Below are 25,984 nucleotides of genomic sequence, written 5' to 3'. Positions count from 1 at the left end.
CATCAAACCCACCCTACCTAAGAAATATCGCTAGATCGTATGCACAGAACAGATAATAAATAGAATACCGATAAGCTATATTCAATACGCCGCATCTTGATGCAGGGTTTTGAATGTGTGAGTGTCCTACGAAAATGAAGCACGCATTATGCACGTGCAATAGTGTGTGTAATACACCAACATTAAATGAGCGTAAATGCATAAACCGAGAGCAGTTTTTAGTATTCGACGTAAAACATATTCTTAACACGTGTGTAAGTTTAACCCGGATTCTTCCTTACTCGAGTCGGTTACCTGCTTCGCCTTACCCGTTATGTATTTCAGTTCCCATTATGTCTGAGTTCCCTGATCGTATGCTATGTTTTAATAAGTTGACTTGAACTCATTAGTTTACACTGAATATATTATGACAACAAATACAGCTAAAGTGTCGTCAGATACCCATCACGAAAAGTGGTTGTCTTATTGAAACCGTCAGAATTAATTGCTCATCCCTAATTTTATCGTCACAAGCGTAATAATGTAAGTTTAATGCAACGAAACTGAGTGGGTACGTAACAGGCACAGTTGTTTGGAAAATCGTTAAGTCTTAACATGAAAGGACCTGCGTATAAATTACATTCCGGTGACGGCACGTTTGTGCAAAACGGTTTTGAACGGCCATGAAAGCAACAGTTCGTGCCCGGGGCCACGATTGTCGTCATCCCTGCCTGTGACGTCACACCGGGCCGCAATGAAATTTTATAGAAATTTTAGTTCGGGACTTTCATTACGAGAGCGGCCAACATTGTCGTAGCCCCCGAGATAAAATTGAACGGCTTTTCGTCGTCGCCTATTATTAATATTAATGAAAAACGCGTGTCGCTTAAAAATAAGCTAGTAAAATTTAACTAGGGGAGTTTTTAATAGATGCAATCTTTATTAAAACGATTTATATTGAGCAGTTTAGTAAGAGGCAATATCGTGTACGCGTGCAATTTGATTAAGAGAGGGATTCTATCTTCAATCGATGTTAGCATCAAATGGTTTAAAGAGTAACGTAGATACCTTTTTTACCTTCATAATTATACTATTTAGACCAGTGATGGCGAACCTTTTTACGTACGCGTGCCATAGGTTCGCCATCCCTGATTTAGACTGTTACAATAACTAATTAATTAACATTAGAATCTATTGTAGAATGTATTGCAGTCAAGAGTCGGTACGCGATACGAAAAACAATTGAAATTGCAATGACCTGGACATGTCGCTCGGCGAGAGGACAGTCGTCTGTGTGTGCTCTAATGCTACAGTTTTGCATATTATTCATTGAATAAAAACATAGTTTAAGTATGATCCCTCTTGACGGCATTATTTGACATCACTAGATGATTGTTATTCGGAAGCTTCTCATCAAATCCTTTCGAAAGACGACTGTGGTTTTGCTTATATGTATATATTATATATCTATGCTGATGTATGTTTATGCTGCGTGTTATACTTAGATATTTTTGTTTTCTTTATAGTATATTTTACATTAATTACCTAATAATAGACCAATACTTTGCTAAAAAATAATTTGTATAATTTTAATTGGTGAAATTTGGTATTTATTATTATAAAAATGAATTCTACCATCGCAATAGTAGTCATTTATAGAAACATATAAATTAGGTACGCTATAAAACGGGATATAAAATAAATAATGAAATAAACAATCGTCGATAAAAGCTTCCAATTACACTCAACCAGTACACAACGTAGAGCACCTGTTCCACATATTGTGCTCTGAGAATTTCCCACGGAGCAAATCGAAGTAGGCCGCATCGTTTATTGTTACCGCAGACATTGCAAATTGCAACTGAGTAAAAGCTCTCTCGCTGTAAAGTAAAGTGCTGGTACCCAACACAATCAATGAAATGCTACGAACAAACTGCCATCTATCGCGGATACTTACGTAACTAATAAGGGGTATTCAAAACTAAAAAAATATTTTGAAATTGGAATACATACTTATGTAGATGAAGTTAGCCGGAATTGAAATATAGTTACCAGAATTTTATATTGAGGCAATTGTAGGTAGAAATAACCGCATACCTATTATTATCATACGGAATGTTGTGCTGTACAAAAATTAGCCAACAATCAGTAAAAAACTAAATAAAATGGGTAATATCTAACTATCCAAACATCGCATTCATCAAAAATTTTATGGACACTAAAATATATGAAATAGATCAAAGCTGAAAAAAATAATTGAGCTAAGCAAGTCAGTTGTATGACATTTTGTATTGCAAATTTATTTGCATCAGACTGCAGTAAAAATTAGTTACATTGGTGTTTCAAGCATATAAAAAGTCACAAATGATATGACGTAAGTGGGTAATCACAATAATACATTAACACGAACCGTTATTTTTGTACTGATTTAATATCAATGCATTCAATAGAGACCATTTAACAAAACTAATAAAAAATATTGAATATATTAATAGGTTTTTTACAAAAATTTCTTATGAATTTCGGTTCCCTCTTGGAATAGTCCGTAAAATTATTCGCATCCCGTACTAATAAAACTTATTTTTATTAGAAAGCATAATAATATTATAATAGCATAAATAAATTGTTCACCAAACTGCTTTAGTCTTGATAATGGTAAAAGTAATAAATCAATCTGTAGTATATATAACTTAAAATATCCTTTTTGTCAAATTACATTCGACCAAGTAAATACTAACTGGATTCGGGTTTAAATAAACATATTATTATATAATCGTGAAATGACAAAACCTGTTTTGCACAATAAAAGCGTATAAGCCGCTCTTTGGCCGTAGCTATTGATCGGGCAGTGCATACGTAGAGGCTCTACGCCATAAACTGTCAATCGAACGGCCGTAGTAACGGAAACAAAGGAAGGCTTCTTAGGCGACTGCGAGAATAATAAAGTAAACGCTACTCGATTCAACGGGAAACTTTAAACAATGGCGTGCTAAATTAATATTACGAAGATTTATTTAGTAGATACCTACACTACATAGTTCCAGAAAGCCAAAACATAGAACTGAACAATATGATTATGCACATTCACGTATATGAATATAGCACGAAAATTATAAGAGGGGTTTAACTTCCGACACTCTTTTTGTATCAGTACCACCAGTAATTCCCTAAGTAGGGGCAATTGTCCTCCTAAGGGACGTAAAGCAATACTTAAATGGGGTAAATTATTCAAAAAAATATATTTCCACTACACCTGTGGGAATGAATTTATAGTCCTTACGCCTTCAAAAAGCCCGGTGTGTATTTTTTTGTTCAAAGGTATAAAGTAGACAAGCATAAACAGGGAAACAATTCCAGAATAGGTGGTTGGTATATTCTGAATTGTTAAAAAATATATGTTCTATGACTGAGTCATTAAATAAAAATCAAAATTTTTGTTTTGCTCTCCTGTCATTGCTGACCTGCCAGTTCAGCAAAAACAAGAATTAGCCGATTTTGAAGGCGCAAAGTCGTCACGTGTTTTGATGCCATCAAGAGTTGTGCGATATCAGTGCTTGTCGTGAACGAACACCGCATTTGAAAAAATGTGTAATTTTATGTTATTTAAGTAATAATGATAATATTAGAAGTAGTCTTGTAGAAGAACAAACATCACAGTTGCAGTTTTTCATAAAGCTGATTCGTTTCATGTGATTTAGGTGGTAACTTTTTCTGCTTGTACCTACAATGCAAAAATATTCCATGACATTTTTTTGACACAACCACGAATTATTATATTAGCTTTATAAACATTGTTGCCTATCCTCAATGGCAGCCTACGCATACATTACAGAACTAGCTAATATAATAAAATTGTATCAAAATTAACAGTAATATCACGAACGGCACTGTTATAAAGTAAACAATAAGTATACTGAATAGGTACATTTAATACACATCTAGATTGTAAACATTTTAGCAGTAAATGGAATCCCGCATTGAAGCGGATTTATAATAATAATAACATTTTTATGACATTTCTGAAATAATGACTCCCAGCCGTTTAATGAGATATTTGCGTAGAGTAATTAAATAAACAATTTGGCATTTATTCTACAAGAGACAAATGACATCGACTGAAAATAGACAATATTGTATAATGTATATAATTGCGTTCATTAAAAATTAAGATATTAATACCATTGGCAATATTTAAAAACGATGTTTCTTCGTTAATTGTGATGTATTTATTAGACGATCATAGTTAATCAACCACACATAAATAAATATGCAGAAGATAATGCCCCTACGATCAGTTTCATACAATAAAAATATATAATACTACTAGCTGACCAGGCAAACGTTGTTCTGCCATATAAATTATTTCTAGTGAATATTTTGGTTGTTAAATAAAAAGTAACGAACGTATCGTAAGTGTGTGGGATCTATGACAGAAAGAGGAATAGAGCACTGTAGACGATGACCGCCGATAAAAACAAAAAAACATCAACCATTCATTTTCTCAATTCAAAATGAGTAATGATGTTCATAATGAATGAATTACCTGTGACAGGATCTCGTTGTTTAATGTTCATGCAATATCTGTCTTGTCCCTTCCAGAAAATTAGAGGATATTGGAGAGCGTCGTATGAACGGTGTGTGTCAGCGATGAACTCCAGATTATTGTTTCTTCTTAGAATCACGATTTCTCGCGTCGATGTGCGGTCGCCAACCATGATTCCAGCAATGTCGTCAACAACAGTCGCATTGAATCGACGTACGTGCTCTCCAGCTGGTGTTTTATCAGGATTGATGACAATAGCGTGATTGTCACTTTGCAATTCGTGCATGTGTGCTTTGAAGAATTTCAATAATTCATTGTGCTCATTCAACAGGGCGTCCAGTTCACCGACGATGCGCCTGGCATTAGGCGAATTGAGGCTATTGAAGCCGCAACGTGCATCCACATGATTGATGTCCTCACCGCCGCGCCCATGAAGTAGATTTGTATAAAATTTTGTGGTTCGTTTGGCATTAGCAGCAATGAGCCTACTTTGTGGTATACTTGACCTTTGATTTTGAACGTAGAATGGAATTGTTGAACATATGCCGCAGTATTGTGAACTATTTCTGTTGCTCCGAACGAAGTCATTTGGAAGCATGAATTGAATGTGCGAATGGACTTCAGGAACAGGTTTGAATCTGGAACCGTGCCGATGAGCAAGCCGTTCAATGGTTCTGGTGGTATCTCAATTTCTGGTGGTTGCACTTTTCCTGATGCGCAACACATCCCGGCTGACTCATGTTTGAATTTGAGCGCATGACAATGGGGACATTCTTTGTCCATAGCACCAATCAGCACTTTCGGATGAGCGGAATATTCAATATCTGGCTCGTACTCGAATGCGAGACGAAGGAACGAAGCGGATGTAAATGTTCGATGTACTTGTTGGCGTTGTCGGTCATTTGCTCTGCGTGTGTTAACTACGAACCGGCGCGCTTGGCTCCGTTCCAATTGTCGTTGTTGATTTCGTTCAGCTCGTGCCTTTTGTGATTGAGATGCACGCAATTGCGACATGCTTACACGCACGTTTTTGTTATCTTGTTGGATTTGTTCGTCTGTTCTTTCCACTCTACTATTTCGCATGTTTGTTGCTTTATTTGTTCGACGGCCCAAATGGCCCCCCTTGCGTCTTGCTGGCATTGTGCACTGTAATACACGCACATAAAAATAGATAAATTAAAATAAATCGTACAAAATTTTGCATGCACTGCGTTGTGATTTGCCGAATGAAATGTCAAAATGACGCGACGCTTCTCTTAAATTCTTCTCGGACGTAGTGCCATCTGTCATTCAACAACATAAATAATTTCGTTCTGTTTGAAATACGAACGACGGTTAAATTTGTTCATACAAAAATAATAAAATCGCGATTAAAAAATGGGAGGATGGGGGTAGGAAAGTGAAAATTTGAGGTTATAGGTATTTTATTATGCCAAATAATAAAAAAAAATACAAAAAAAAAAATTGTCAAAAAAATAAAAGAAAAATTTTCTGGATAGAGATACCCTAATCACCTAGCGGTATGAAATATACTTGTTGACCTATTTGTTAGGTATGAGAAACATAAAAAAACATAAAAACATAAAAAAATTCATAAAAATCGGTCGAGCCATTTCGGAGGAGTTCGACCACAAACATCGTGACACGAGATTTTTATATATATAGAGATAAATATAAATCTACCAAATCAATAAATATTAAGTCGTCAAAACTATTAGGATAGTAAAAAAAATAGCACAATTTGCCAATGGAGTGATGGAATTATTAATAACATAGATGATATTATTTTACTTGAGATATTATTTTATTTACATGCAGAACGAATGGCAAAAACAAACATTTGCAACAGCGAAAATAAGTAACTCTTCATATTAAGACTATAAGACGATTAATGTGGAAATGTAAAAAGAATCACTAATCGCTAACTGTCAATTTAAGAGTGTGATAAATTGCAAACATTGTCATCAATTTGCCTCGTGAAAATAAAATAAAACGGCAATGTCAAAGGGATCACAAGTGGCAGTGACAGGAATTAGTAATGCTGCGCATTTCAATGCTCTATTTTTAAGAATTCTCCACATCAGTCAGTGGACGACTATTCGCGACGGCGACCCACCAACAAAAGACCTTTACAAATCATTTTATGAATTCTTCTATGCAAGAATGTCAACATTGTAACAGCATAACAGGTCGCTGTCATAAACAAAATAATTGAAACTATGGAACATGCGAGGGCAGTATGATAAGTCTGGTAAAAATGAAACAAGGAATGTTTTTTAGGCAAAAATTCATTTTATTTTTCAACGTTGACCCCTTTTAGCTTGATACAATCTAGGCTTTTTTTAAGTCAATTTTGTGATGCCTTTCAAAAAATACGATTTTTCTAACCCTTCAAAATATGCGTTTTTTTTTCATTGATGACCTCGTCGGTAATGCCAAAACTTTTTCAGCCGACCCATTTTTTTGGATCTAGAAATATGAAATAGTCACAGGGGGCTAAATCTGGAGAATATGATGGATGAGGAAACAACTCATACTTAAATTCATGCAAGTTTACCATGGAAACGACACACGTGTGCATCTGTTCATTGTCTTGGTGGAAGAGAACTTTTTTCTTCGCAAAATGCGATCGTTTTCCCTTCAAAGCGTCGTTGAAACGGTCCAATAAATTGCAGGAATATTCTCCAGTGATCGTTTTTACCATTATAAGGTAGTCGATTTGGATTATACCGCGTGCATCCCAAAAAACTGTCGCCATAACCTTTACAGCCGACGTAACCACTGTTCCCTTCTTCGGTGCCGATTAACCAGGAGAAACGCACTTTTTCCACTGATCATTGATTTTCGCTATAATAGTGATGGATCCATGTTTTGTCCACAGCTATAAATCGATGCAGAAATTCATTTGGATTACGCCTTAACATCTCAAAACATGCCTAATAAAACCTGACAAATCTGGCTGAAAATGTTAATATAGCCTAGTAACAGATGATACCTACTTGACATACTATATTATGTGAGATTTTCAATCGTGATTTCATTTCATAGAATTTTACCTGACTTATCATACAGCCCTCGTACCATACTAAAAACTAAACAATAGACGCTTAGCACAAACATACTACACAGCTATATTATTTGATTGTGGTTAGATCTCCTAACCTAGTGGCAAAATTCTACGCACTGTCAACAACAGTTTTAGTATATAAACCGTCATTAGAAGGTTAGGTAGTCAAATACACAATTATTAAACAGATTCATCACAGAGCTGCCAACAATCATTGCACTCGATTAAAACCAATACCGATTACGTCCTGGCGGTGTTGCTTTACAGTAGTGGTGAATGGTCCCTTACGAAAGCTCAAATCAACCATACACTGAGCTTCTAGGACAAATCCTTGCGGTGAACACTGGGTGTGATGTAGCAGTGTTTGAACACTACGTTATAAAATATGTTAGGATAAACTAAGCTTACTCCGTGATAGTCCGTATTTTTACTACAATAGCGTAAGAGAGTATGGTATAGTACATATAACAGATAACCAAAATAACATCTGTTAACGTGAAACATAATCTAAGACATCAATAACATTGCATGTAACATTTGCACCATCGCAACTGTATATACAAGATGAATAATAAATATAAACATAAGAGAATTCGTGTATTCGTAAAATCTACATGATGTACTGATTTTAAGAAAATCACTAGTTGTTCATAAAAGTCTTTCTTACATTATATATACATTATGCATTTAAATATACTTCGTACCTAATAATCTACTTAAACACGGGGAGAACTACAAAATACCTAAACAGAAATAAAATATGAATCGGTGTAGCGAATGTAACATTAATAGGGTTATCAAATTAGTATTACCGATTTTTTTAAAGTAGGTACATTTGTGTTCAGTTTTGTTTGACAAATCATCATAGAAAGATACACAGTTTGGACAGCGTATACAAACTGTTAAATTTTATTAAAACAATAATGAATCTATTCGCGCTACGTTTCGGACATTACAAATTTATGGTCAAAATAATCGACATACAGACTCGTAATTTAATTATAAATTCGAGTCAAATGGTGATGTTAAGAATCCAACCCGTCAAAAAGGTAAACATACTGCTGAAAATATCGATGTTGTGAATCAAAATGTGGATGAAAATCTAGAACAATCAATTACGCGTCGTTATCGAGAACTTAGTCTATCTTATGACACTACGTGGAATATTCTGCATAAAGATTTGCATTTGAAAGCATATAATATAATATGTACAGTTCACACAAGAACTTAAACCGAATGACCGTCAAAATTTCGTCGATTGGGCTTTAGAGTGACTTGAAACATTATCATTATTTCATGAAAAAATCATCTTCAGCGATGAAGCCCATTCTTGGTTAAATGGCTAAATAAGACTAAGTAAATAAGCACAATTGTCGCATTTGAAGTAATGAAAACCCACATGCTATTCTTGAAACACCTTTACTTCCACAAAAATTAACAGTTTGATGTGGTTTGGAGGTGTAATTGGACCGTAGTTTTTTGAAAACGAAAATGAGAATGCCAGAACAGTACAGAAACATTATTACTGATTAGTGATTACTGATTTTTTCTGGCATGAATTAGATGATTTTTGATCTGGACAACTTGTGGTTCCAACGAGGTGGTGCAACATGCCACACAGCTCGTGACACAATCAACTTATTAAGAGTTAAATTAAAAAATATATATAATAACTCTTATTTGATAACCATATACAATATTAAAACCGCTTTGGATATGGATCCAAAGAACATTGTTTATGAAATTAAATGTAGGATAGACATGATTTGGAATGTTCAGCGTCAACTTACAGCTCACCTCTTTCGAAAGTAAGTACGAAGAGAACGCTGCTTGTTTACATCGCAGATTGGAAGTCCTGCGGCGGCCTCACAATGCGAGCAACCTGCTTTGATATGTCCATATTTGAAGCGTTCTATATCAGAAATTACAAAACCACACTGCTGAATATTATACTCCCCAGGTCTTACAAAATAATCATAGATTTAGTGGAATATTAAAATTTAGCCATGATATTGTATAATCGGTCACAACCACAATTCGTTCTTTTTTGGGTAAAAAATGTATTTTGTGATAACGAATTTATATAATTCGAAAAAAATTAAACTTTCATGGGAAATCTTCATTATTCAACAGAATAATATGAAATATATAGGTAAGTATCAAATAATTTAGGCCCTATGATCTAGGGCCTAGATAGATATTAAATTATTATTAAAAGCTTATTTTGGCAATATTTACACATAGAAAATATGTAATTCACTAATAAGGTGAATCTGACATTATAGTGGATTTTCATACTAGAAGTGTGAATTTCTCTTCAAATGAACCTGCAAAGTGAATTCACTTATAGCTAACTTAATTACCAGTAGACCAAAGGTTCTTGTTTGCTTAAATTTAATACATTTAGGCTTCATCTCTATATAAGAAGAAGGGTTTTTTCAACATTTTGGTAAGTATAATTATCAAATTCCAATTAAACGCTAACCTTAATAATGATAATAGAAAAAAAACTAAGAAACGTAAATTAGTACCGATCGAATGACATCTTCCCACATCTTGGCCTGTTATTCACTATCAGAATAAATTTTAAATTGTAAAAAAAGGCTCCTTTGGATTACGTTGTTTTCCTCTGCACACTTATTTAATACACCATTTAACTTTTGTGACCAAAGTTATTAAATATATTTTTAAGAAGAGTGGATTGTGTAATGTTTCTTATTCTTGACAGAATTTTACTTACTCTTCTTACTCATATATTTTATACAAGACGTTTTGTATGCTAAGTAGACAAGCAAAGGCAAGAAAAATAACTACCAGCTTTGCATAAGACAGCATCGGTGCAGTGACATCACGTCATCAGAGCAGGGTTACGGAAATTGCATCCAAAGAGGCTGCCTCGAATACACAATTAATATGGCATTTGGAAATATAACTGTATACATTCGTTCCACGTAACACTATCAATTGCATAGAGTAATAATGGTCGCCATTGCCAATGATGAATATAATTCGTCTTAATAACTATAATGTATTATATATTTTAGCTTTTATTGATGGGACTATATTTCAGTTATCTCAGTAACATTGAATAACTATAACATATATCGTGTGAATGTTAAGAAATTATGTGAGTTTTCAGGCAGACACCATTCACAGAGGCCCTGAAAATCTCGACATGTTGATTATTTTGGCCAGATCGCTAAGTAAAAAGCGTGTCTGGAAACTTGTACGTATGCAGTTCGCCGTATCACACTTCACCGTGAAATGTTGTCTCGGAAATATATGGCCGTATATTAAAGACCGTCCAACCTCTTTGGGTCGTATAGTACCTACTGACATAAAAATAAATCATGACTAATAAAACACGGTTCTTGTCGGTTTTCACTGTATAGGTAACCAGCAGGAAACAAACTTGTTAGGTTACGTTAGGTTTTCATTCTTGAATTCATGAATTTTGTCAAAATCAGCTATGAAAATTGAATTATGTTCATATTGAATCTAATAAAATTGGAGAAAACACTCTCGTCACACACAACTTTGCCACGGTGAAATGTGTTACGTACAATTACATGTAACCAGTAAAAAGAGCATATTATGACAAACGCCGTGAGGCTTGCAGGTGACGGAAAAGGGTGGAGAAATCTAATCCAAGATTTGTCAGAATTCCAAAGAGATCATGATCGTCAGCCACAAGGGTCAGGACGAAATAGAATTAATTACCCGCATACCCGCATCGCTAGGAAGAGCTGGCTGACATTGATAGTAAGTAGCAAAGTTCGTTTCACATTCGTGTTGCATGATAGCCAAATGGATATTTTGTATACTATGAGATTATATTAATACGACCATAAATACCTATAATAAGCACGGCACCTTCCCAGTGAGAATAACGAGTATAACAGCTAGTTTAAAATAACAAATATGTCGGCGTGAACTTCATTGTTTCATTCGTTCCAAAGTAAGCTATGTTGTGTTAAAAACACAGGAAGGCGACAACGGAATGTAACGTGACCATATTACATAAAGTGACCTTAATTTATTCATGAAGACAAAAATTATTTATTTTATGCGAAAAGAAACAATGTTTTTTTGCAAACTGATTTTATATTCCTAACGGATATTTAATAATCAAGTAGTTAACGCGTGGCACCATAAAAGTAAGTATAGTCATCATTATTGTACATTTTTTTAATAATATTTCGTATCTACTAGGAACATACTCTTAGTAGATTAATGGCGAATACCGCAGCCATCAACAATTTTCAGACATTGTTGTCTTCGCAAAATACCTAAAATACCTCCATGACAGGATGCTTAAGCTTGCAAATGAAAGCCACAAAGTAAGTTTAAATATAAATTGTCTGGCTTTGCTGACCTAAAAACGGTCTTCATCAATGCCAGTCAAATCGAGCGGGTAAACAACTACACCTAACTCGGATAACAAAATGTGTATTGAGATGGGGGAGGTGTGTAGGTATTACGAGATTGCTCGCAGAACCAAATTGCAACGGTGCATATTTGGACACCTGAATAGTATCTTTAAATGTTTTTCATTGTGCCTTATGTGCTCACGAATGCATATTATGAAAAAAGTGTTCTTAATTGTAACAGGGATCGAAAAACTTAAGGGTATCGTAATGTGGCATATCAATATGCATGCCCACAAAAGTAACCGATTTATAAGATGACAGACAACAGTGGGAACAGTTAAAACAAAACAATGATTCGGTTGGTCGATGGTGTGCGTGCAGATGACCCCTACTAGTGCTATTAATTACCTAGCAGCCGATGTACTCGTAGCGCTGACTACGGTATACGTATTCGTACGCATACAGTCCACGAGCCGAATCATTGTTTTGTTTTTACTGTACGTTATGATGGTTGAGCTCACGGAAAGGCAAAATCCCGCACGTGTTGCTCGCTGCACATAATATGCAGTCATATGGTGGTACATAAGGGCATTAAACATCACACGGTCATCCTAAAACTCATTAGATTACCAAACTTATAATTCTGTATGAATGTATACGGCATCAAAGACTGCGGCTGATAATTATGATTAAGATCTACTCGGGAAGCATTACATTTTCCTTAACAGCAAATTTATTACATTTTCAAACCATATATCGTCACTGTTCTGGCAGAAGACACTAATTCGAAAAAATGACATATTGAGTTAGTACCAAAATGTTCCTTATTTCAAACTTTACCGTCTGGAAACCTTCTTAATAAATAAACAGTCTTTATTTTATAGTCATCCTTTTTACGATTACTTAATAAACTCACATGATAGACCATTATTTCAAACATTTTAACAACTTCAAAGTCAAATTACTCTAAACTAGTATTCTCCAGTTAGTGTGTTCTGCCAGAACAGAGACGATATTATGTACAGCTGTCTGCCTTAATTAAGATTGTTGTTTGATTTAATAAAAAGCAAAGACCGGTTTCGTCCGCCTCAGACGGACATTTTAGAGGGTTTTTTTAGAGGGACTGAGGCGGACGAAACCGGTCCAAATTTATTTATTAAAGTGGAATAAGTACTACAAAATTGCGTTTTATTAAATCAAACAACAATACAGTGCAGTTCCACCATGAATTGACAGTTAACAAAATAAAATAAATTAATTAAGATTTTTTGTTCCAAAGAGTATAGGTAGTCTTACTTTGTATGGAGTGTTGTTATTGTATGCATTAAAAATATATTTGGCTTGAATTTCATTTTATTCTAGTCTAGACTATATATAAAAAAATCGTTTCACAATAGTCGAAATAAATTATGTTGATTCTGTATAATATATTTAAGACATGGTTAATAGTATAATAACACAACCAAGTAGGTAGTTTCATATATCTAAGCAAAAATACTTTACATTGTAGTCCTACAATAATATATAAATTGAATTGATGTACTGTGAATATGTGAAATAGACATAAAAAACGTCAATATTATCGACTCTCTTCAGTACGCCAAATTGGCCCGAAATTAATTCAAATATCAGCTATAAAAATACTTTTCATGTTTCAGTTTGTTCGTTTCATACGTCATATACACTAATGAATTACGAATATAGGGATCAGTAACTGAAGAAACGTAATTTATAAATGTTTCGAAATGTTCCGAAATGCTTTGCTGTCGTTGACGATAAACATATGGCTGCGTCGGAAAAACTGTCTGGAATTTTTATTACGTTTTAATGTTGCCATAATGGAAAATGTCTTGCGAAGTCTGTGGGCGATACGTACGTACGGCACTTTGCCATTTGAATATTGTATGCATAAATTATTCGCACGAGATTGGCACTGCCATTTAGATATGAAAATGGGTTGCGTTACAATACGTATATTATGATACGAAAAAAATAACGAAATGCCAACATACAACGATACGCAAAAACGAAAGACATATCGTGTCTATTCGCCGACGTAGTATCATCCCTTCCAGAGCAGCTGACAATGGTAAAAATTTGCCGGAAGGATCGACACAATGAGAGACAATATTAAATTTAAAGCACGTGGGTTGCACAGATATATGATAAAATATTTTATTTTTTACAAGGCGGTTTTAAGTAGTTAAGGCTATACCTCAGTTGAGGCATGGTCTAAAAATATCGTGGCTAGGCGATGCGCGGATTGCGGGTCGCGGGTGCAAATGACGCATGCCGAACAAAATATAATTTTCCATATAAATCCAACATGCGTCCATTTATTCATTGACACGTTTTCTTTTTCAAGTAAATCGGTAACGTTTTTAGTCATCTTTACACGATTTAAGAATTAATACCCCCGTCGCCATCACGAAACAAATTGACGTATTCACACCTCGACATTCGCTCTCAGACTGCCAGCGAATCCAAAATTTCGTCGCGCCTATAGTTGAAAATTATTTGCCGTTTCACTGAAGTATCGTCTTAACATCAAAAATATGATTATCTTTAATTTTACAGCGAGACGATAATTCTCTCCACAATGAAAGAGGGAACTCGAGTGCTGGTAGGTAACAAAGTAAAAAATATAATATACTGGTACAATGTATGTACTATCAGAGGTGTCTGCCGCGAAGTACAACGTCACAGTGAAGCAGGTATAAAGTTTACGTGACGTCAAACAACTTCAATGAATGAAAAGATTATACAGATAAATAGTTATTAGTTACAAAGTAGGTAAATGATATTTATTTGTAAAAAGTTCAACTGCCAGAGGCGGCATAATAAAATATGTCAGATGATGACAGTAGATACACGCGAGGACGCTACGTTAATTAACAAACTTTCAACTGTAACGAGGTACAGTACCAAAACCAATTCAACAATTTCCATTTCTCCCAATATTGACTATTTTTCTAAAAGTATTATACGGAGATCGATTACTTTCCATGCGTTGCCAAGTACACGAATAGTGGGTACTTATTGCAAAAATATGATTCTTTGTAAAATTATTTTCCTCGGTCAGATGTTAAGCGGTAATATAATATTAACTACGGACGAGTGTCTATCTGCCTCTGAAACTGTGTGTCGCGGGTTCGAGCACGCTCTGGCAATATATTATTATCTATACATGTTATTTTCATCTCTGAAATACCCAACCATTTCTCATACAAATGTCTATTAATATAACCAACACTCTAGAGCCCCATAAACGACAATGGTAACATTTTTTTTTTTCAGATAATATAATTATTATATAAATACGGTGATTCTATATCGGAAATTGCTGACCGTTATTGTCGACTTGTCCAGTAAATTTATCAAGTGGAGAGTTGAAATATTAAATTTATATAAGTAAGTCGATTATCTGAAAACAATTAACACAGCGATTATGTTCGTTAACTAAGAAATATGAATAAATTATCACTCACCTATTACGTTGTTGTTCTGGGCATTGTTGGCAGCGTAGACCATTTGCTGTAACTGCAGATGCTGATGCAGTTGTTGCTGCAGGGCGTATTGCGCCTGCGCCGGAGCCATCACATTCACCCCGCCAACTCCACCGCTGGTGGGCGCCATGCCCACTGATTCAGTCTCATCTTCTTCCCCTGGAACAAGGGATATCACGAAATCGATTAAATAAGGTACAGATTTTTCACATTTAAAAACACACACATCACCTTTCAATGTTCTCCAAAACGCATAATGTGTGATCATGGGTGGTTTAAATTACTACTTAACGTTACGTCATGAGTAGGTATATACTATAAAACATAGTAAAATATACATAAATATTTTTTTCAAAAGCAGGTATTTGACATTTTATTAGTTTTGGATGGTGATGGTTACATTTTAAATATCTATTATTTTAATAAAAATGAAATTTTCAATGTAGCCCTTTCAGGCTAATTTTATGGGGCGGACCACTGATATATACATTAAACGGGGATGGAAGACAAAAAGATAGAGAAACTCTGGTTTAACTAATTATTCTTGAAAAGTGGGGATATTGTATTTTTTTTTTTTAATAAAAAGCATGGAAATCGGTGTGGCGCATATTTTTTACTTATATAAGTATATTTCAACTCTGTCAATATTATAAATTGATGTATTTGACCTACTTACCTAGTTTATAAATCGAAAAGAATGCGTGCGTCTGCGCCTCAATATGCATGTCAATGATTATGTAGGTACCTACCATTTATTTAATTGAATTTTGAATATTTCAGACGTTAATTGCGGGAAATAAAAACGTAAAACAGGGAACTGAGTGCACTAAAATGAGACGAAACTGCAGAAAATACACGCAAATACCGGGAAAACGTGCATTCCTGGCACGTAAAATCTGGGTTCCACTGTGATAAAAATATAATCTCAATAGTCAACGGGAATTACCGTTCCTAAATGATTACTATATGCCCCATGATATATTTTTTATAATCATAAAACCAATCAAGTGAATAAGATTTTCCAGTGAACAATCAAAGCTGTCAAAAGTATTTGCTTCAGGCTATCTTAACAGACGCCTCAAGTAATAAACATCATGCGTCATCTTTGGGTCCGATTTGATTTTACGATATATTATTAACCATGCTATTATTATTTGATATTTTGAGCAATGTCCAAGAAACCCTGTGTGAAACAATTAAGATTCCCAAACAGACAGGGTAGGTAATAATATTGCTACCAACATTTAAAACCAGTCTTTCCCAGACTGTGTGTACGCGAACAGTTTAAAGTGGAAGACGGTTAATCTTTTTTGAATGTGATATATTTGCATCTCGAAAAAAAGAAATCGAATTATTGATATGGATAGCCGTTTTCAACTTAATGTCAGACATCGCCACGCTATGACAATACTATGATCACAAACGCTTCAAAAATACATGCGTACATAGTGGGTAAGTGACACGAGCAGAAACGCCGACCTTCAGTTAGTGTTTGTGGCAGAGTATGGTTTAACGACATAACTATACAAATCTAGCCTTGTAGTCAATTCTACTTCTCAATAGCCTTGCGACAACCTCACGACACGGTTCAGACAGGATATATAAGTCCCATAGTTCTAAACTATGGAAGAAGCAGGGAAGAAATGGTCGAAAGAGACCATGAACAGGTAACCAGTAGCGTAATCGTTTAGTAATAGGAAGTAAAATGTATGTTGTTAACCTTTTCTTTGTAAATGTAATAAAAATTTTACGTAAAAAATTTCGCCTCGGAGAATCGAGACTGCTCAAGTGTAATTGGAACGCTGTGACCACAGGCCTCGAAATGACACGTCGCGTAGATTTGGCGCGATCTAATTTGGAAATAATTTCCGGGAAATCTCCATTAAACTTAGAAAATAAGTTATGGGAGAGATTGTTTACGTAAAATTTAGCAAGTACATGCTTCAATAACTTTTATAGCAATAATGGAAGTGTATGAAAATCGGAAAAGAAAATTGAATATTTATAAATTTATATACTGTATAATTGTAAATAAAGAATTTTAATACTAATTTTATCAATACAAGATAGAAGCTAACTACCGTTAAAAAATACTGTAAACGCGTACCTATATTTATAGACGCGTAATTATAATTATAGATTTTGTTAATACTATAACTCACTGACTATAATGAATATTGTAAAAGTAAGAATTGGAAAAACTTAAGATTCTGGTATAGATGGGTTTCTACCCATAAACAATAATAAATCTTAATCGCGTCTTGGGTAAATAAAAGAATCAAATACTGCAACTAAAAATACAAATTGACGTGTGACCTTGAACTTTAGCTGAATTCTGTTCGACTCGAATTTACGGCCCAGCTGTGTTGAGTTGCCAGATAAAAATAGATTCAAGGTTACGTTTAGATTACTATGGAAAAGCCACTATTAAAGACTAAATAAATTTGTAGTCGCTTGTAATTAACATCTTGTTAGGATTAAGCATTTAAATATTTAAGTTGAAATGTTAAGTATAATATTATGGAGTTTCTACGTAATAATATTCGTCCGGAAGGTAAATATCGAATGAAACGTTTTCTGCGGGAATAAATAGTTTTATTAAAACTTAGTAAAATTCTATTGGCCTAAAAAGGCCAAGAGTGGTGGAAAGGACTGGTACGTGGGTGTCAACCTTTCGTTTTGACGTTTTAAATTTAAAGACTGCCATCCCCTTATCTAGTACACGAATGCCTATTCCGATACCTCGTTGGAAAGCTAGAAACTTTCCCCTTCGTTTGAACACGAAAAATCATATAAAATCAACTACTTTGCTTACGTCACCGTAACAACGCAATTGAGAAACTTGTTCTAGAGGGTGTTTAAAACATCCCTATTGAAACTTTATTTTGTGAAAATAAGGTAGAGTAAATTTAACCCGATTTAATTAGAAGATATCTCTATTAAAAAGTTGTCAAGAACGGGAGATATACGTAAATTTATCTCATGAGAGAAAGGGATATATTTTCTTTCCCTTACGGACTGTTTCCTGTTAAACCTCTATCCAGAGGGTATAAAAGGTGACATATTTTTCCGTAAAATTCATTAGTTTCTACACTCTTCACCGGCGATCTTCAACAAGCAGCAGTCCTCACTGCCAAGTTGTGAGACACGGTTCTCAGTACATTCGCGATTCATACGTACCAGTAAGTCCCCTTCGGCGGGCAAAACGTAGCGCGAATAACACGTATCTGTCGGTAGTGACGTCGGCCGCTAAAACGTAGCACGAATACCACGTATCTGTCGATAGTGACGCGCTCGCGGAGTAATTTCATTTTTCATTACTCATCATACGAGGTGACGTAATCGGGATAAATTACGCGATCGGATTTGTTTTATAAAAACAAATTAATAAACTCAGTCTGTAATAATAAATTTTACAAATCTTTTCGGGATTATAAAATAAATTTTTGAAACTTTATTAAGTAAACATAATTATAAAACAAGTTTTGGTAAATAAATTTGTAAACATAAAAACAAATTTTAGTAAATAAATTTGTAAACATTAAGCAAACCTTTTGTAAACAAGTTTGTAAACATAAATAAACTTTATAAACAACAATAAAATAAATTCTATTCTTTTTATAAACCTAATACTGTGTGACCAAAGAATAAATTATATTTTCTTTCTTATGGGAAAATATTTCATGAATTAAAAATATCCAAAGAATATCTGCGTATACATTCTCTGAATTAGGTGTGACTTTTTGGGAATTTGTGAAAGATTTCACAGAGATCCTATAGTGAACAAATAAATAGTTTACTGATACTTTAATGAGATTTAATTACGGGAACAATGACAGTTAACCTTATTGTGTGACCGTGAACTCTGGAACCCGAATAAATTCGGCACCACACCAGCTGAGAGTTTTATTTGGGAATTCAAAAGTTGTGATACTACAAAGGAGATCCACCTCTCCTAGTTCATCACTAGTCTCCTCAGTGACGGCCCGGTAGCATTATTGAGCTAGCCGTGAGCCGGGTCATGTCATAAGGTTAGTAAATGAAGATGTTTGGTATATTAATCAAATTAGAAAACTGAAATTTGGCACATTTGTCAATGTGAATCAAGAACATCTGGTATTGCGAGGTTTACAAAGTGGGCGGACTGCAACAGAGCTTCTAAAACTTGCTAATTTTGCAAAACGTTCATTTCTTTCGACCATGTCCGATACTAATAAGATCGTATGGGCCTCCACAGAATGGAGGTTTGTATTAACAGATTACGAGAAATGGATGTAAGCCACTTGCTCAATTTATTAGGTAGGTAGGGGAGAGTGGGTCACAGTGAATCACGGGGTACAGTGGATTATTCACTATAACTCAATTTGTATAACGCTTACGCAAACAAACGAACGCGTGGTTACCGCTCGTCCATACTCCTCTCCTCCGCACTAGTCGCTGACGCGGTATCAAAGCGGGAAGATGTGCTGTCACACTCCGGTCAGTAGGTAAGTAACAAAACTATTTTTTCACGTAGTTTTAAAATTTGTTTTGTCTCTAAGTGAATAAAAAATGTAAATGTTTATATTTTGTTTTACGCTTGTTATGTCTTTAATCCGTTGTTAACTATGTTGTTTTGTCTTTGAGTTAAATAGTTTTTTTTTTGTTATATTTTTTTTACCATAACCGCCAATGGGCCACAGTGAATCATTTCGTTTTGGGTCACAGTGGATCGCTGATCCAGTGTAACCCATGAAGCTAATCTGTTCTTTTTTCGTAGGTAAAATGCCTCGCAATCGAGTAAAGAAAACTACTGTCCGACAAGAAGATCTAGGCAATAACCGGAAGTCGCTAGTGCGTTTAAAAGTGGGAGGAGCTTGTTAGTTCACAGTTTTAACACGTGGACAACTCGTGGCTAACTGGAAGGCGCTTCAATCAGAGTGCGATTAAAAATGGGAGGAGCTTGTTAGTTCACAGTTTTAGCACGTAGCCAAGAAGATGCTGTTGGACAGTAGTATCGGACTTCACACTGAAGAACGGATGAGAAACTAAGCCAAATGTGCCCGATATTGCCACGGTTGCACTGATGATTTTACCAAAACCTAAGTTTTCTGGCACAAAGAGAAAACAATATATGTATCAAACTATCCATTTGACATTAATTTTTCCAACACAAATTTACGTTAATTTCATTTTTGATCGCAAATTAAACCTTAACATTATTTTTTTTAAATTACAAAACTGTTCTGAATATGTAATAAAAGACTATGTACTTATCTAAGAGTACAAATAAATGAGTAATAATATGGAAATTGTTGTATTTTACTGTATTTTTTTTATAGATCCAGTGTATCCTAGTCGATTCACTGTCACCCATGTATTGATCCAAAGTGACCCATTCCCGGGTCACAGTGGATCATTCCCATTTTTTTTAAAGTGGTTATATCTTGGAAGTTTAGGTAATACTCGCCAATAAATGCCCTTTTCTTTGAAGATTAGATACTCATATTATGATTTAATTTCATAGATTAATTATTTGGCCATAAAATTCGGAATTGTAAGACTTGAGAAAAAAAGTGATCCACTGTGACCCACTCTCCCCTACATACTGTGACCCATACCCAAAATGAAAAAAACAATATGTGTACTTGCCAGACCCAAGATTCGAACCTGGGACCCACGCCGCTATAGGCCGACGCTTAAGCCGCGCGACCATCGTAGGAGTTAATTAGTTATGATTTTTTAATGATAAGCATAATCAGGAAGATTGAGAAACTGTTGCGTACCACGAAAACAGCATGAATTATGCAACACCAACTATTATTGATACACAAGTAAATTTCTCCATGCGTGCCAAATTTCAGCTTTCTACTTAGTTAACGGGATTTTGATCAATTTTAAGCATTAGTTTACTAGTGTATTATATACAAAGTCGTATTTGTGTCCGGGTGAAGATTCACATCCCGAATCGGTAATTATGTTCAAAATATATGAGCACGCCGGTTGCACCTATATATCTAGACGGGCAATATGATGTTGTACGTTTGGGAAACACTGATTTAATCAAAAAACTAAACAATCTACGGAGTCCGGTATCAAGGTTAACTAAAGTCACTCTTAGGCTGTCTGCTTGTTGTCTGTAATTTAGAAAATGAAATATATATATTTTTTGATTGAAAGGTTACTAGGTTACTTTGTTCCCAACGATTTTAATTGAGTTGTAGTTAATTGAAAAACCACAAAAAAGAATACGGCCCCTTAAAAAAAAACTATTGAAAAGTACTTAAACGGGATAGCTTTTCTTAAAGGGGCTCTACTATGTACACGATCTTTTGGACTCAATCATAAAGCCTAGTCCAGACCGACATATTATATTTGCTCATTTTTACATTTTCATAAAAATATTTTAAAAGAGTTTTTATTCCATCACGGATGGAATACTCGTGCAAACGCATTGACAAACAAGCAAGAGTGACCATGTTAGCAGGACTTTTATTCTGTCACTTCGGAAGGAGCGACGCATAATCTTGTGGAATATTGTCTTGATTAAAGCGCTGACATGTATACACATTGGGACTGTCCAAACTGTATTTAATTTAATACCAATGTATACCGATATGGAAATTAATTAAATGTCAAAAAATGTTTACACACGTGCACTTTTGTATCGACTAACGTTTAGATAGAATTGTAAAAATAATTGTTAGCTTGTAGAATTAGGTCTAAATTAGACATAATGTAATGGGAAACATGACAGTACGGAAAATACGGGTTGAAGAGATCTGAGTTAGTATTATTATTGGAAACGTAAGCAGCCATGTATAAAGTAAATACATTACTCATAACATCGTCTCCTTGTCGAGATATGCAGAGAAATAATATGTTATTTAGAAATGTGACAGCAGAAAGAGATAGAATTCGAATAAAGGCCGCGACAGTGCTAAGCACGTACCTTGAAAAATGCATTAAAACTAATTGTGTACCTAATGTGTACACATCACATCACCGTTAAATGCCCACTATATTACAATATGCAATTTCAACAAGCTGAAGACTTCTGAAGACACACCGAAGAAAAAAAAAACTGTTGACACGAGTGATATTTGTTCAGTTTTTTTTATAATTAGAATAGGCAACGAGACCCTATTACAGTAATGTATTAAAACAATCACAGAAAACCCCAGGATTGAGAAGCTAGTGCTTTACACATTGGACTACGAGGCCACCGTTGTTTTTATTCCACCACTTAGTGTAGTTGAATTGCAAGCGATATTAAAAATATTATAATGTATGCTGGGAACATTGAAACTTTTCATTCTAAATAGGTGATAAGTATTGACTTGGTGTGATTGGCTACCGGTATATGTACAATAATTAATACAGTCCGATCTTTTAAAGGTACACCAACATATTATATAATAGTAGTCTTGGCCATGTTTCGTATTCAAAATAAAATGGTACCAATGCATCACATAATATTTATAAAAAAAACCATCCATTCATAACGAAATCAAGTTTAAGAATTTATCTGCATCTGACATCCACTAAATTGACGCTCCTTCGGTGATTAGACCAGCTTCTGGCTGTCTTATAACTAAGAGTTGGTTTCAATCTAGTAATATTTTTATGTTTTATTTTAATTTGTACGTATTGTAAATTGTAACTGAGTACCAGCCTAAACGTGCCAAGTTGATAATTTTTTAAGAAAGCAGACCGCATGTGGAATAAACACAGCGCGCCGGGTACGGCGAACAGTCGTCAGTCAGATCACTCAGATCGCTCGATTTTAATTCCCGGACATGAAAGACACTCATAAATAATAAAATAATCACGATGTAATCGTACTATTTTAAATAAATACTTCACCGTACCAAGATATTGACTATTGGGCTCGTTTCCACCTTTAACGATAATTAGATACATTTAATAATTGATGGAATCGAGTGAGTAGTTTACTATAATGAATTTGCAATGCGAAACGCTCATTTGTTTATTTTTCTTACTAACGTTTTTTTTCTACTTCACTCTCATATATTTAGGCTGTTGTCTATATATAGGTAAAATGTTTTTTTCGGCGCCATTGTGTGTATCCCTAGCGTTTTACCAAAAGTGAAATATGGAATGATAAGTCGCCGATGTCGTCTAGCCCGGTCCACTCGACAAGACCAAAAAAAGAAAATATCATATTCATGAAATGACAGAAAAAGATTAAAGGACACAAATAAAAACGTAGATGGATGATAATTATATCAAAATAAACCATACAGTGTTACCGTACAAATTAACATTCAATATTTTAATGTATAAACAAAAGTTTACTTTGGATAAAATATACGCCATAAATATGCATGTCTGTTTACAGCCCTTGTAAGTCAACTTCGTATATTAAATTTCTCCTCGACTATTTGTACCGTTTTAATTTTTGCAATATAATTAAATTTTGTTGGACCGCATGACTCGAGATCGTATAATTTTGCTGTAGAAAATATACAAATAATTTGCGCAACGCTTATTAATAAACTAACAAGTCTAGCCAGAGGCTTGTCTGTAGAAGTGTCTAATATTATTAAAATTAAATTGGTAACACATAACCGAACATTGCTTGGGTATATTGTGTTACCAACTTAGTTTTCCACACAGTTTGAATATACTCAACCCATGACCATCATAATCAATATCTATTAATTCAACAATACAAAAAACAGAAAGGCAGTGCTTAGTGAGTATCAACACTAGGAAATCCAATCCCGAGCCAAAATTCTGATCCCGGGATTTCGGGATTACAATTTGACAATCCCGGGATCCCGGGACTGGTCCCGGGATTGACATTTTTTCCATTGTTAATATAAAATTTTTATATTTACAAATAACATTGATAAAATCGGTCAAAAATAAATCTAGTATAATTTATACTATTTAAGACATTTATTGTTAATATTGTATACGTTCAATCTTGGAAATACGCAAATTTAATAATAATGTGAATTTAATATTAGATTGCTGTTTCTGATAGTAAAGACTTAATGAATGTATTAGCGAGATTTAAAATAGTAAAGCAAATAATCATGGCGTACTTATGGCCTTTCCGCTTCATAAATCTAATTAGTCAGACAAATATGAAACTGCCGTAAAACGTATGATATCATGGTGGAATTACTTTGTTAAAAGTGCGAAGTATTGTTTTTTTTCCAATCTTTCCAATTTTAATAATTTATGTGAAAAAATAAAATGAATCGGCAACCTACACATGGGTATAAATCAAACTTCATTCAAACTCAGTTTATTTCTAATGTAGTTATTTTTTATTAAAAGTATTTTTTCTGTTATATTTTCGCTTTCATTTTATTTTCCATAAAAATTGATAAAAAAATCAATCCCGAAATCCCGGGATTATGTTAATCAATCCCGGGATTCATAGGTATCGAAAATAGCTCGGGATCCCGGGATTGGAATCCCTAATCAACACTGTCAATGAATATTGAATACAATTAGTATAATAGTAAACGCCAAGAAAACTTATAGAATTCGTCATATTATAATATGATGTAATATACTATTATTTATTGTTTTATTCAACGTGAACTTTTCTAAGTGTCCTCTATACTGTGCAAGTTTCAATAATATTGGTCCATTCGGTTCAGTAAGTTTTGAGTTATGAGATAACAGAAAGATTTTTTTTTTAAATTGCTTAGGTAAATAGTCAAACCGCTAATCAAATGTCAAATATTTCGAAATCACAAACAGACAGTTCCATTTTATTATTAGTATAATTTAATAAAATGAATACTATCTACTGGAATTTGAATTTAAACTCTAATTGATTTAAGTGCTTTCCTATTATGTTCCGAGTCTTACGACAGTGCAGTGTCTGAAGATGCCAAAAGGTGAAACGCGGGTCGCAAAAAATACTGAAATAAAAAGGACAACACTATTAAAACATTGAACTAAACGGAGAACGACGAAAGTATGTCTCATCATCACAATAATCGTATACAATTATTATATCACAATTTACGTAAGTTTAGTAACATACTATTATACTTACACCTACGGCCGTGCTATATAATAGACTAGCATCGAAATATATAATACTAAATAAAATGTTTCTTTTCCTCAATGTATTTACGGGCCTCGCTGCACCCGATTTGTACGGGAAAAAATCCTACATCGAGAACTTCGCCTCTTCCTTTGAGATAGTCGGATGTCGGGAAATTCGATTCGATGTTTCTATGCGGGATATGTTGCCTTGTTATTCCGCGAGAACGATTGTAATCTGTAGGCAGCCGAGAGGGATTCACAAGTACGCCAGAAAAAATATATTTATTCCTCATTCACGCTTGATCCACATTATTTATCGGGATATTTTGTGTGTAGCTTCCGAGCTTCCATCTTCGATTTCGGCTATAACATTATAATTCGGGATACGCATGTATTAACATTCATTTTCAACGTTACAGCATAAATAAATATAGGTAAAGATAAATCACCACTACCCCTCCAAGACAGAACATAATATGTGCATTCAAAAGATAAGTGTTCA

At 34.4% G+C, this 25,984-nt stretch overlaps 1 protein-coding gene across 6 annotated transcripts in view; it reads right to left on the bottom strand.

Annotated features, from left to right (window-relative positions):
* Positions 1-25,984, bottom strand: part of LOC147064540 (phosphatase and actin regulator 2) — a 588,368-nt gene that overhangs the window by 269,142 nt on the left and 293,242 nt on the right. For all 6 annotated transcript variants that reach the window (XM_085958439.1, XM_085958436.1, XM_085958433.1 and 3 more), the window contains one exon: positions 15,448-15,624. In XM_085958439.1, the coding sequence (XP_085814565.1) occupies positions 15,448-15,624 (177 nt within the window). The remainder of the gene's footprint in view (positions 1-15,447; positions 15,625-25,984) is intronic.

The sequence above is a fragment of the Rhyacophila brunnea genome, unplaced genomic scaffold (genome assembly GCF_057557595.1).
Source record: "Rhyacophila brunnea isolate RB1 unplaced genomic scaffold, BYU_Rbru_1.0 scaffold_7, whole genome shotgun sequence".
NCBI lineage: Eukaryota > Metazoa > Arthropoda > Insecta > Trichoptera > Rhyacophilidae > Rhyacophila > Rhyacophila brunnea.
This window is presented reverse-complemented; position numbering and strand designations above follow the sequence as displayed.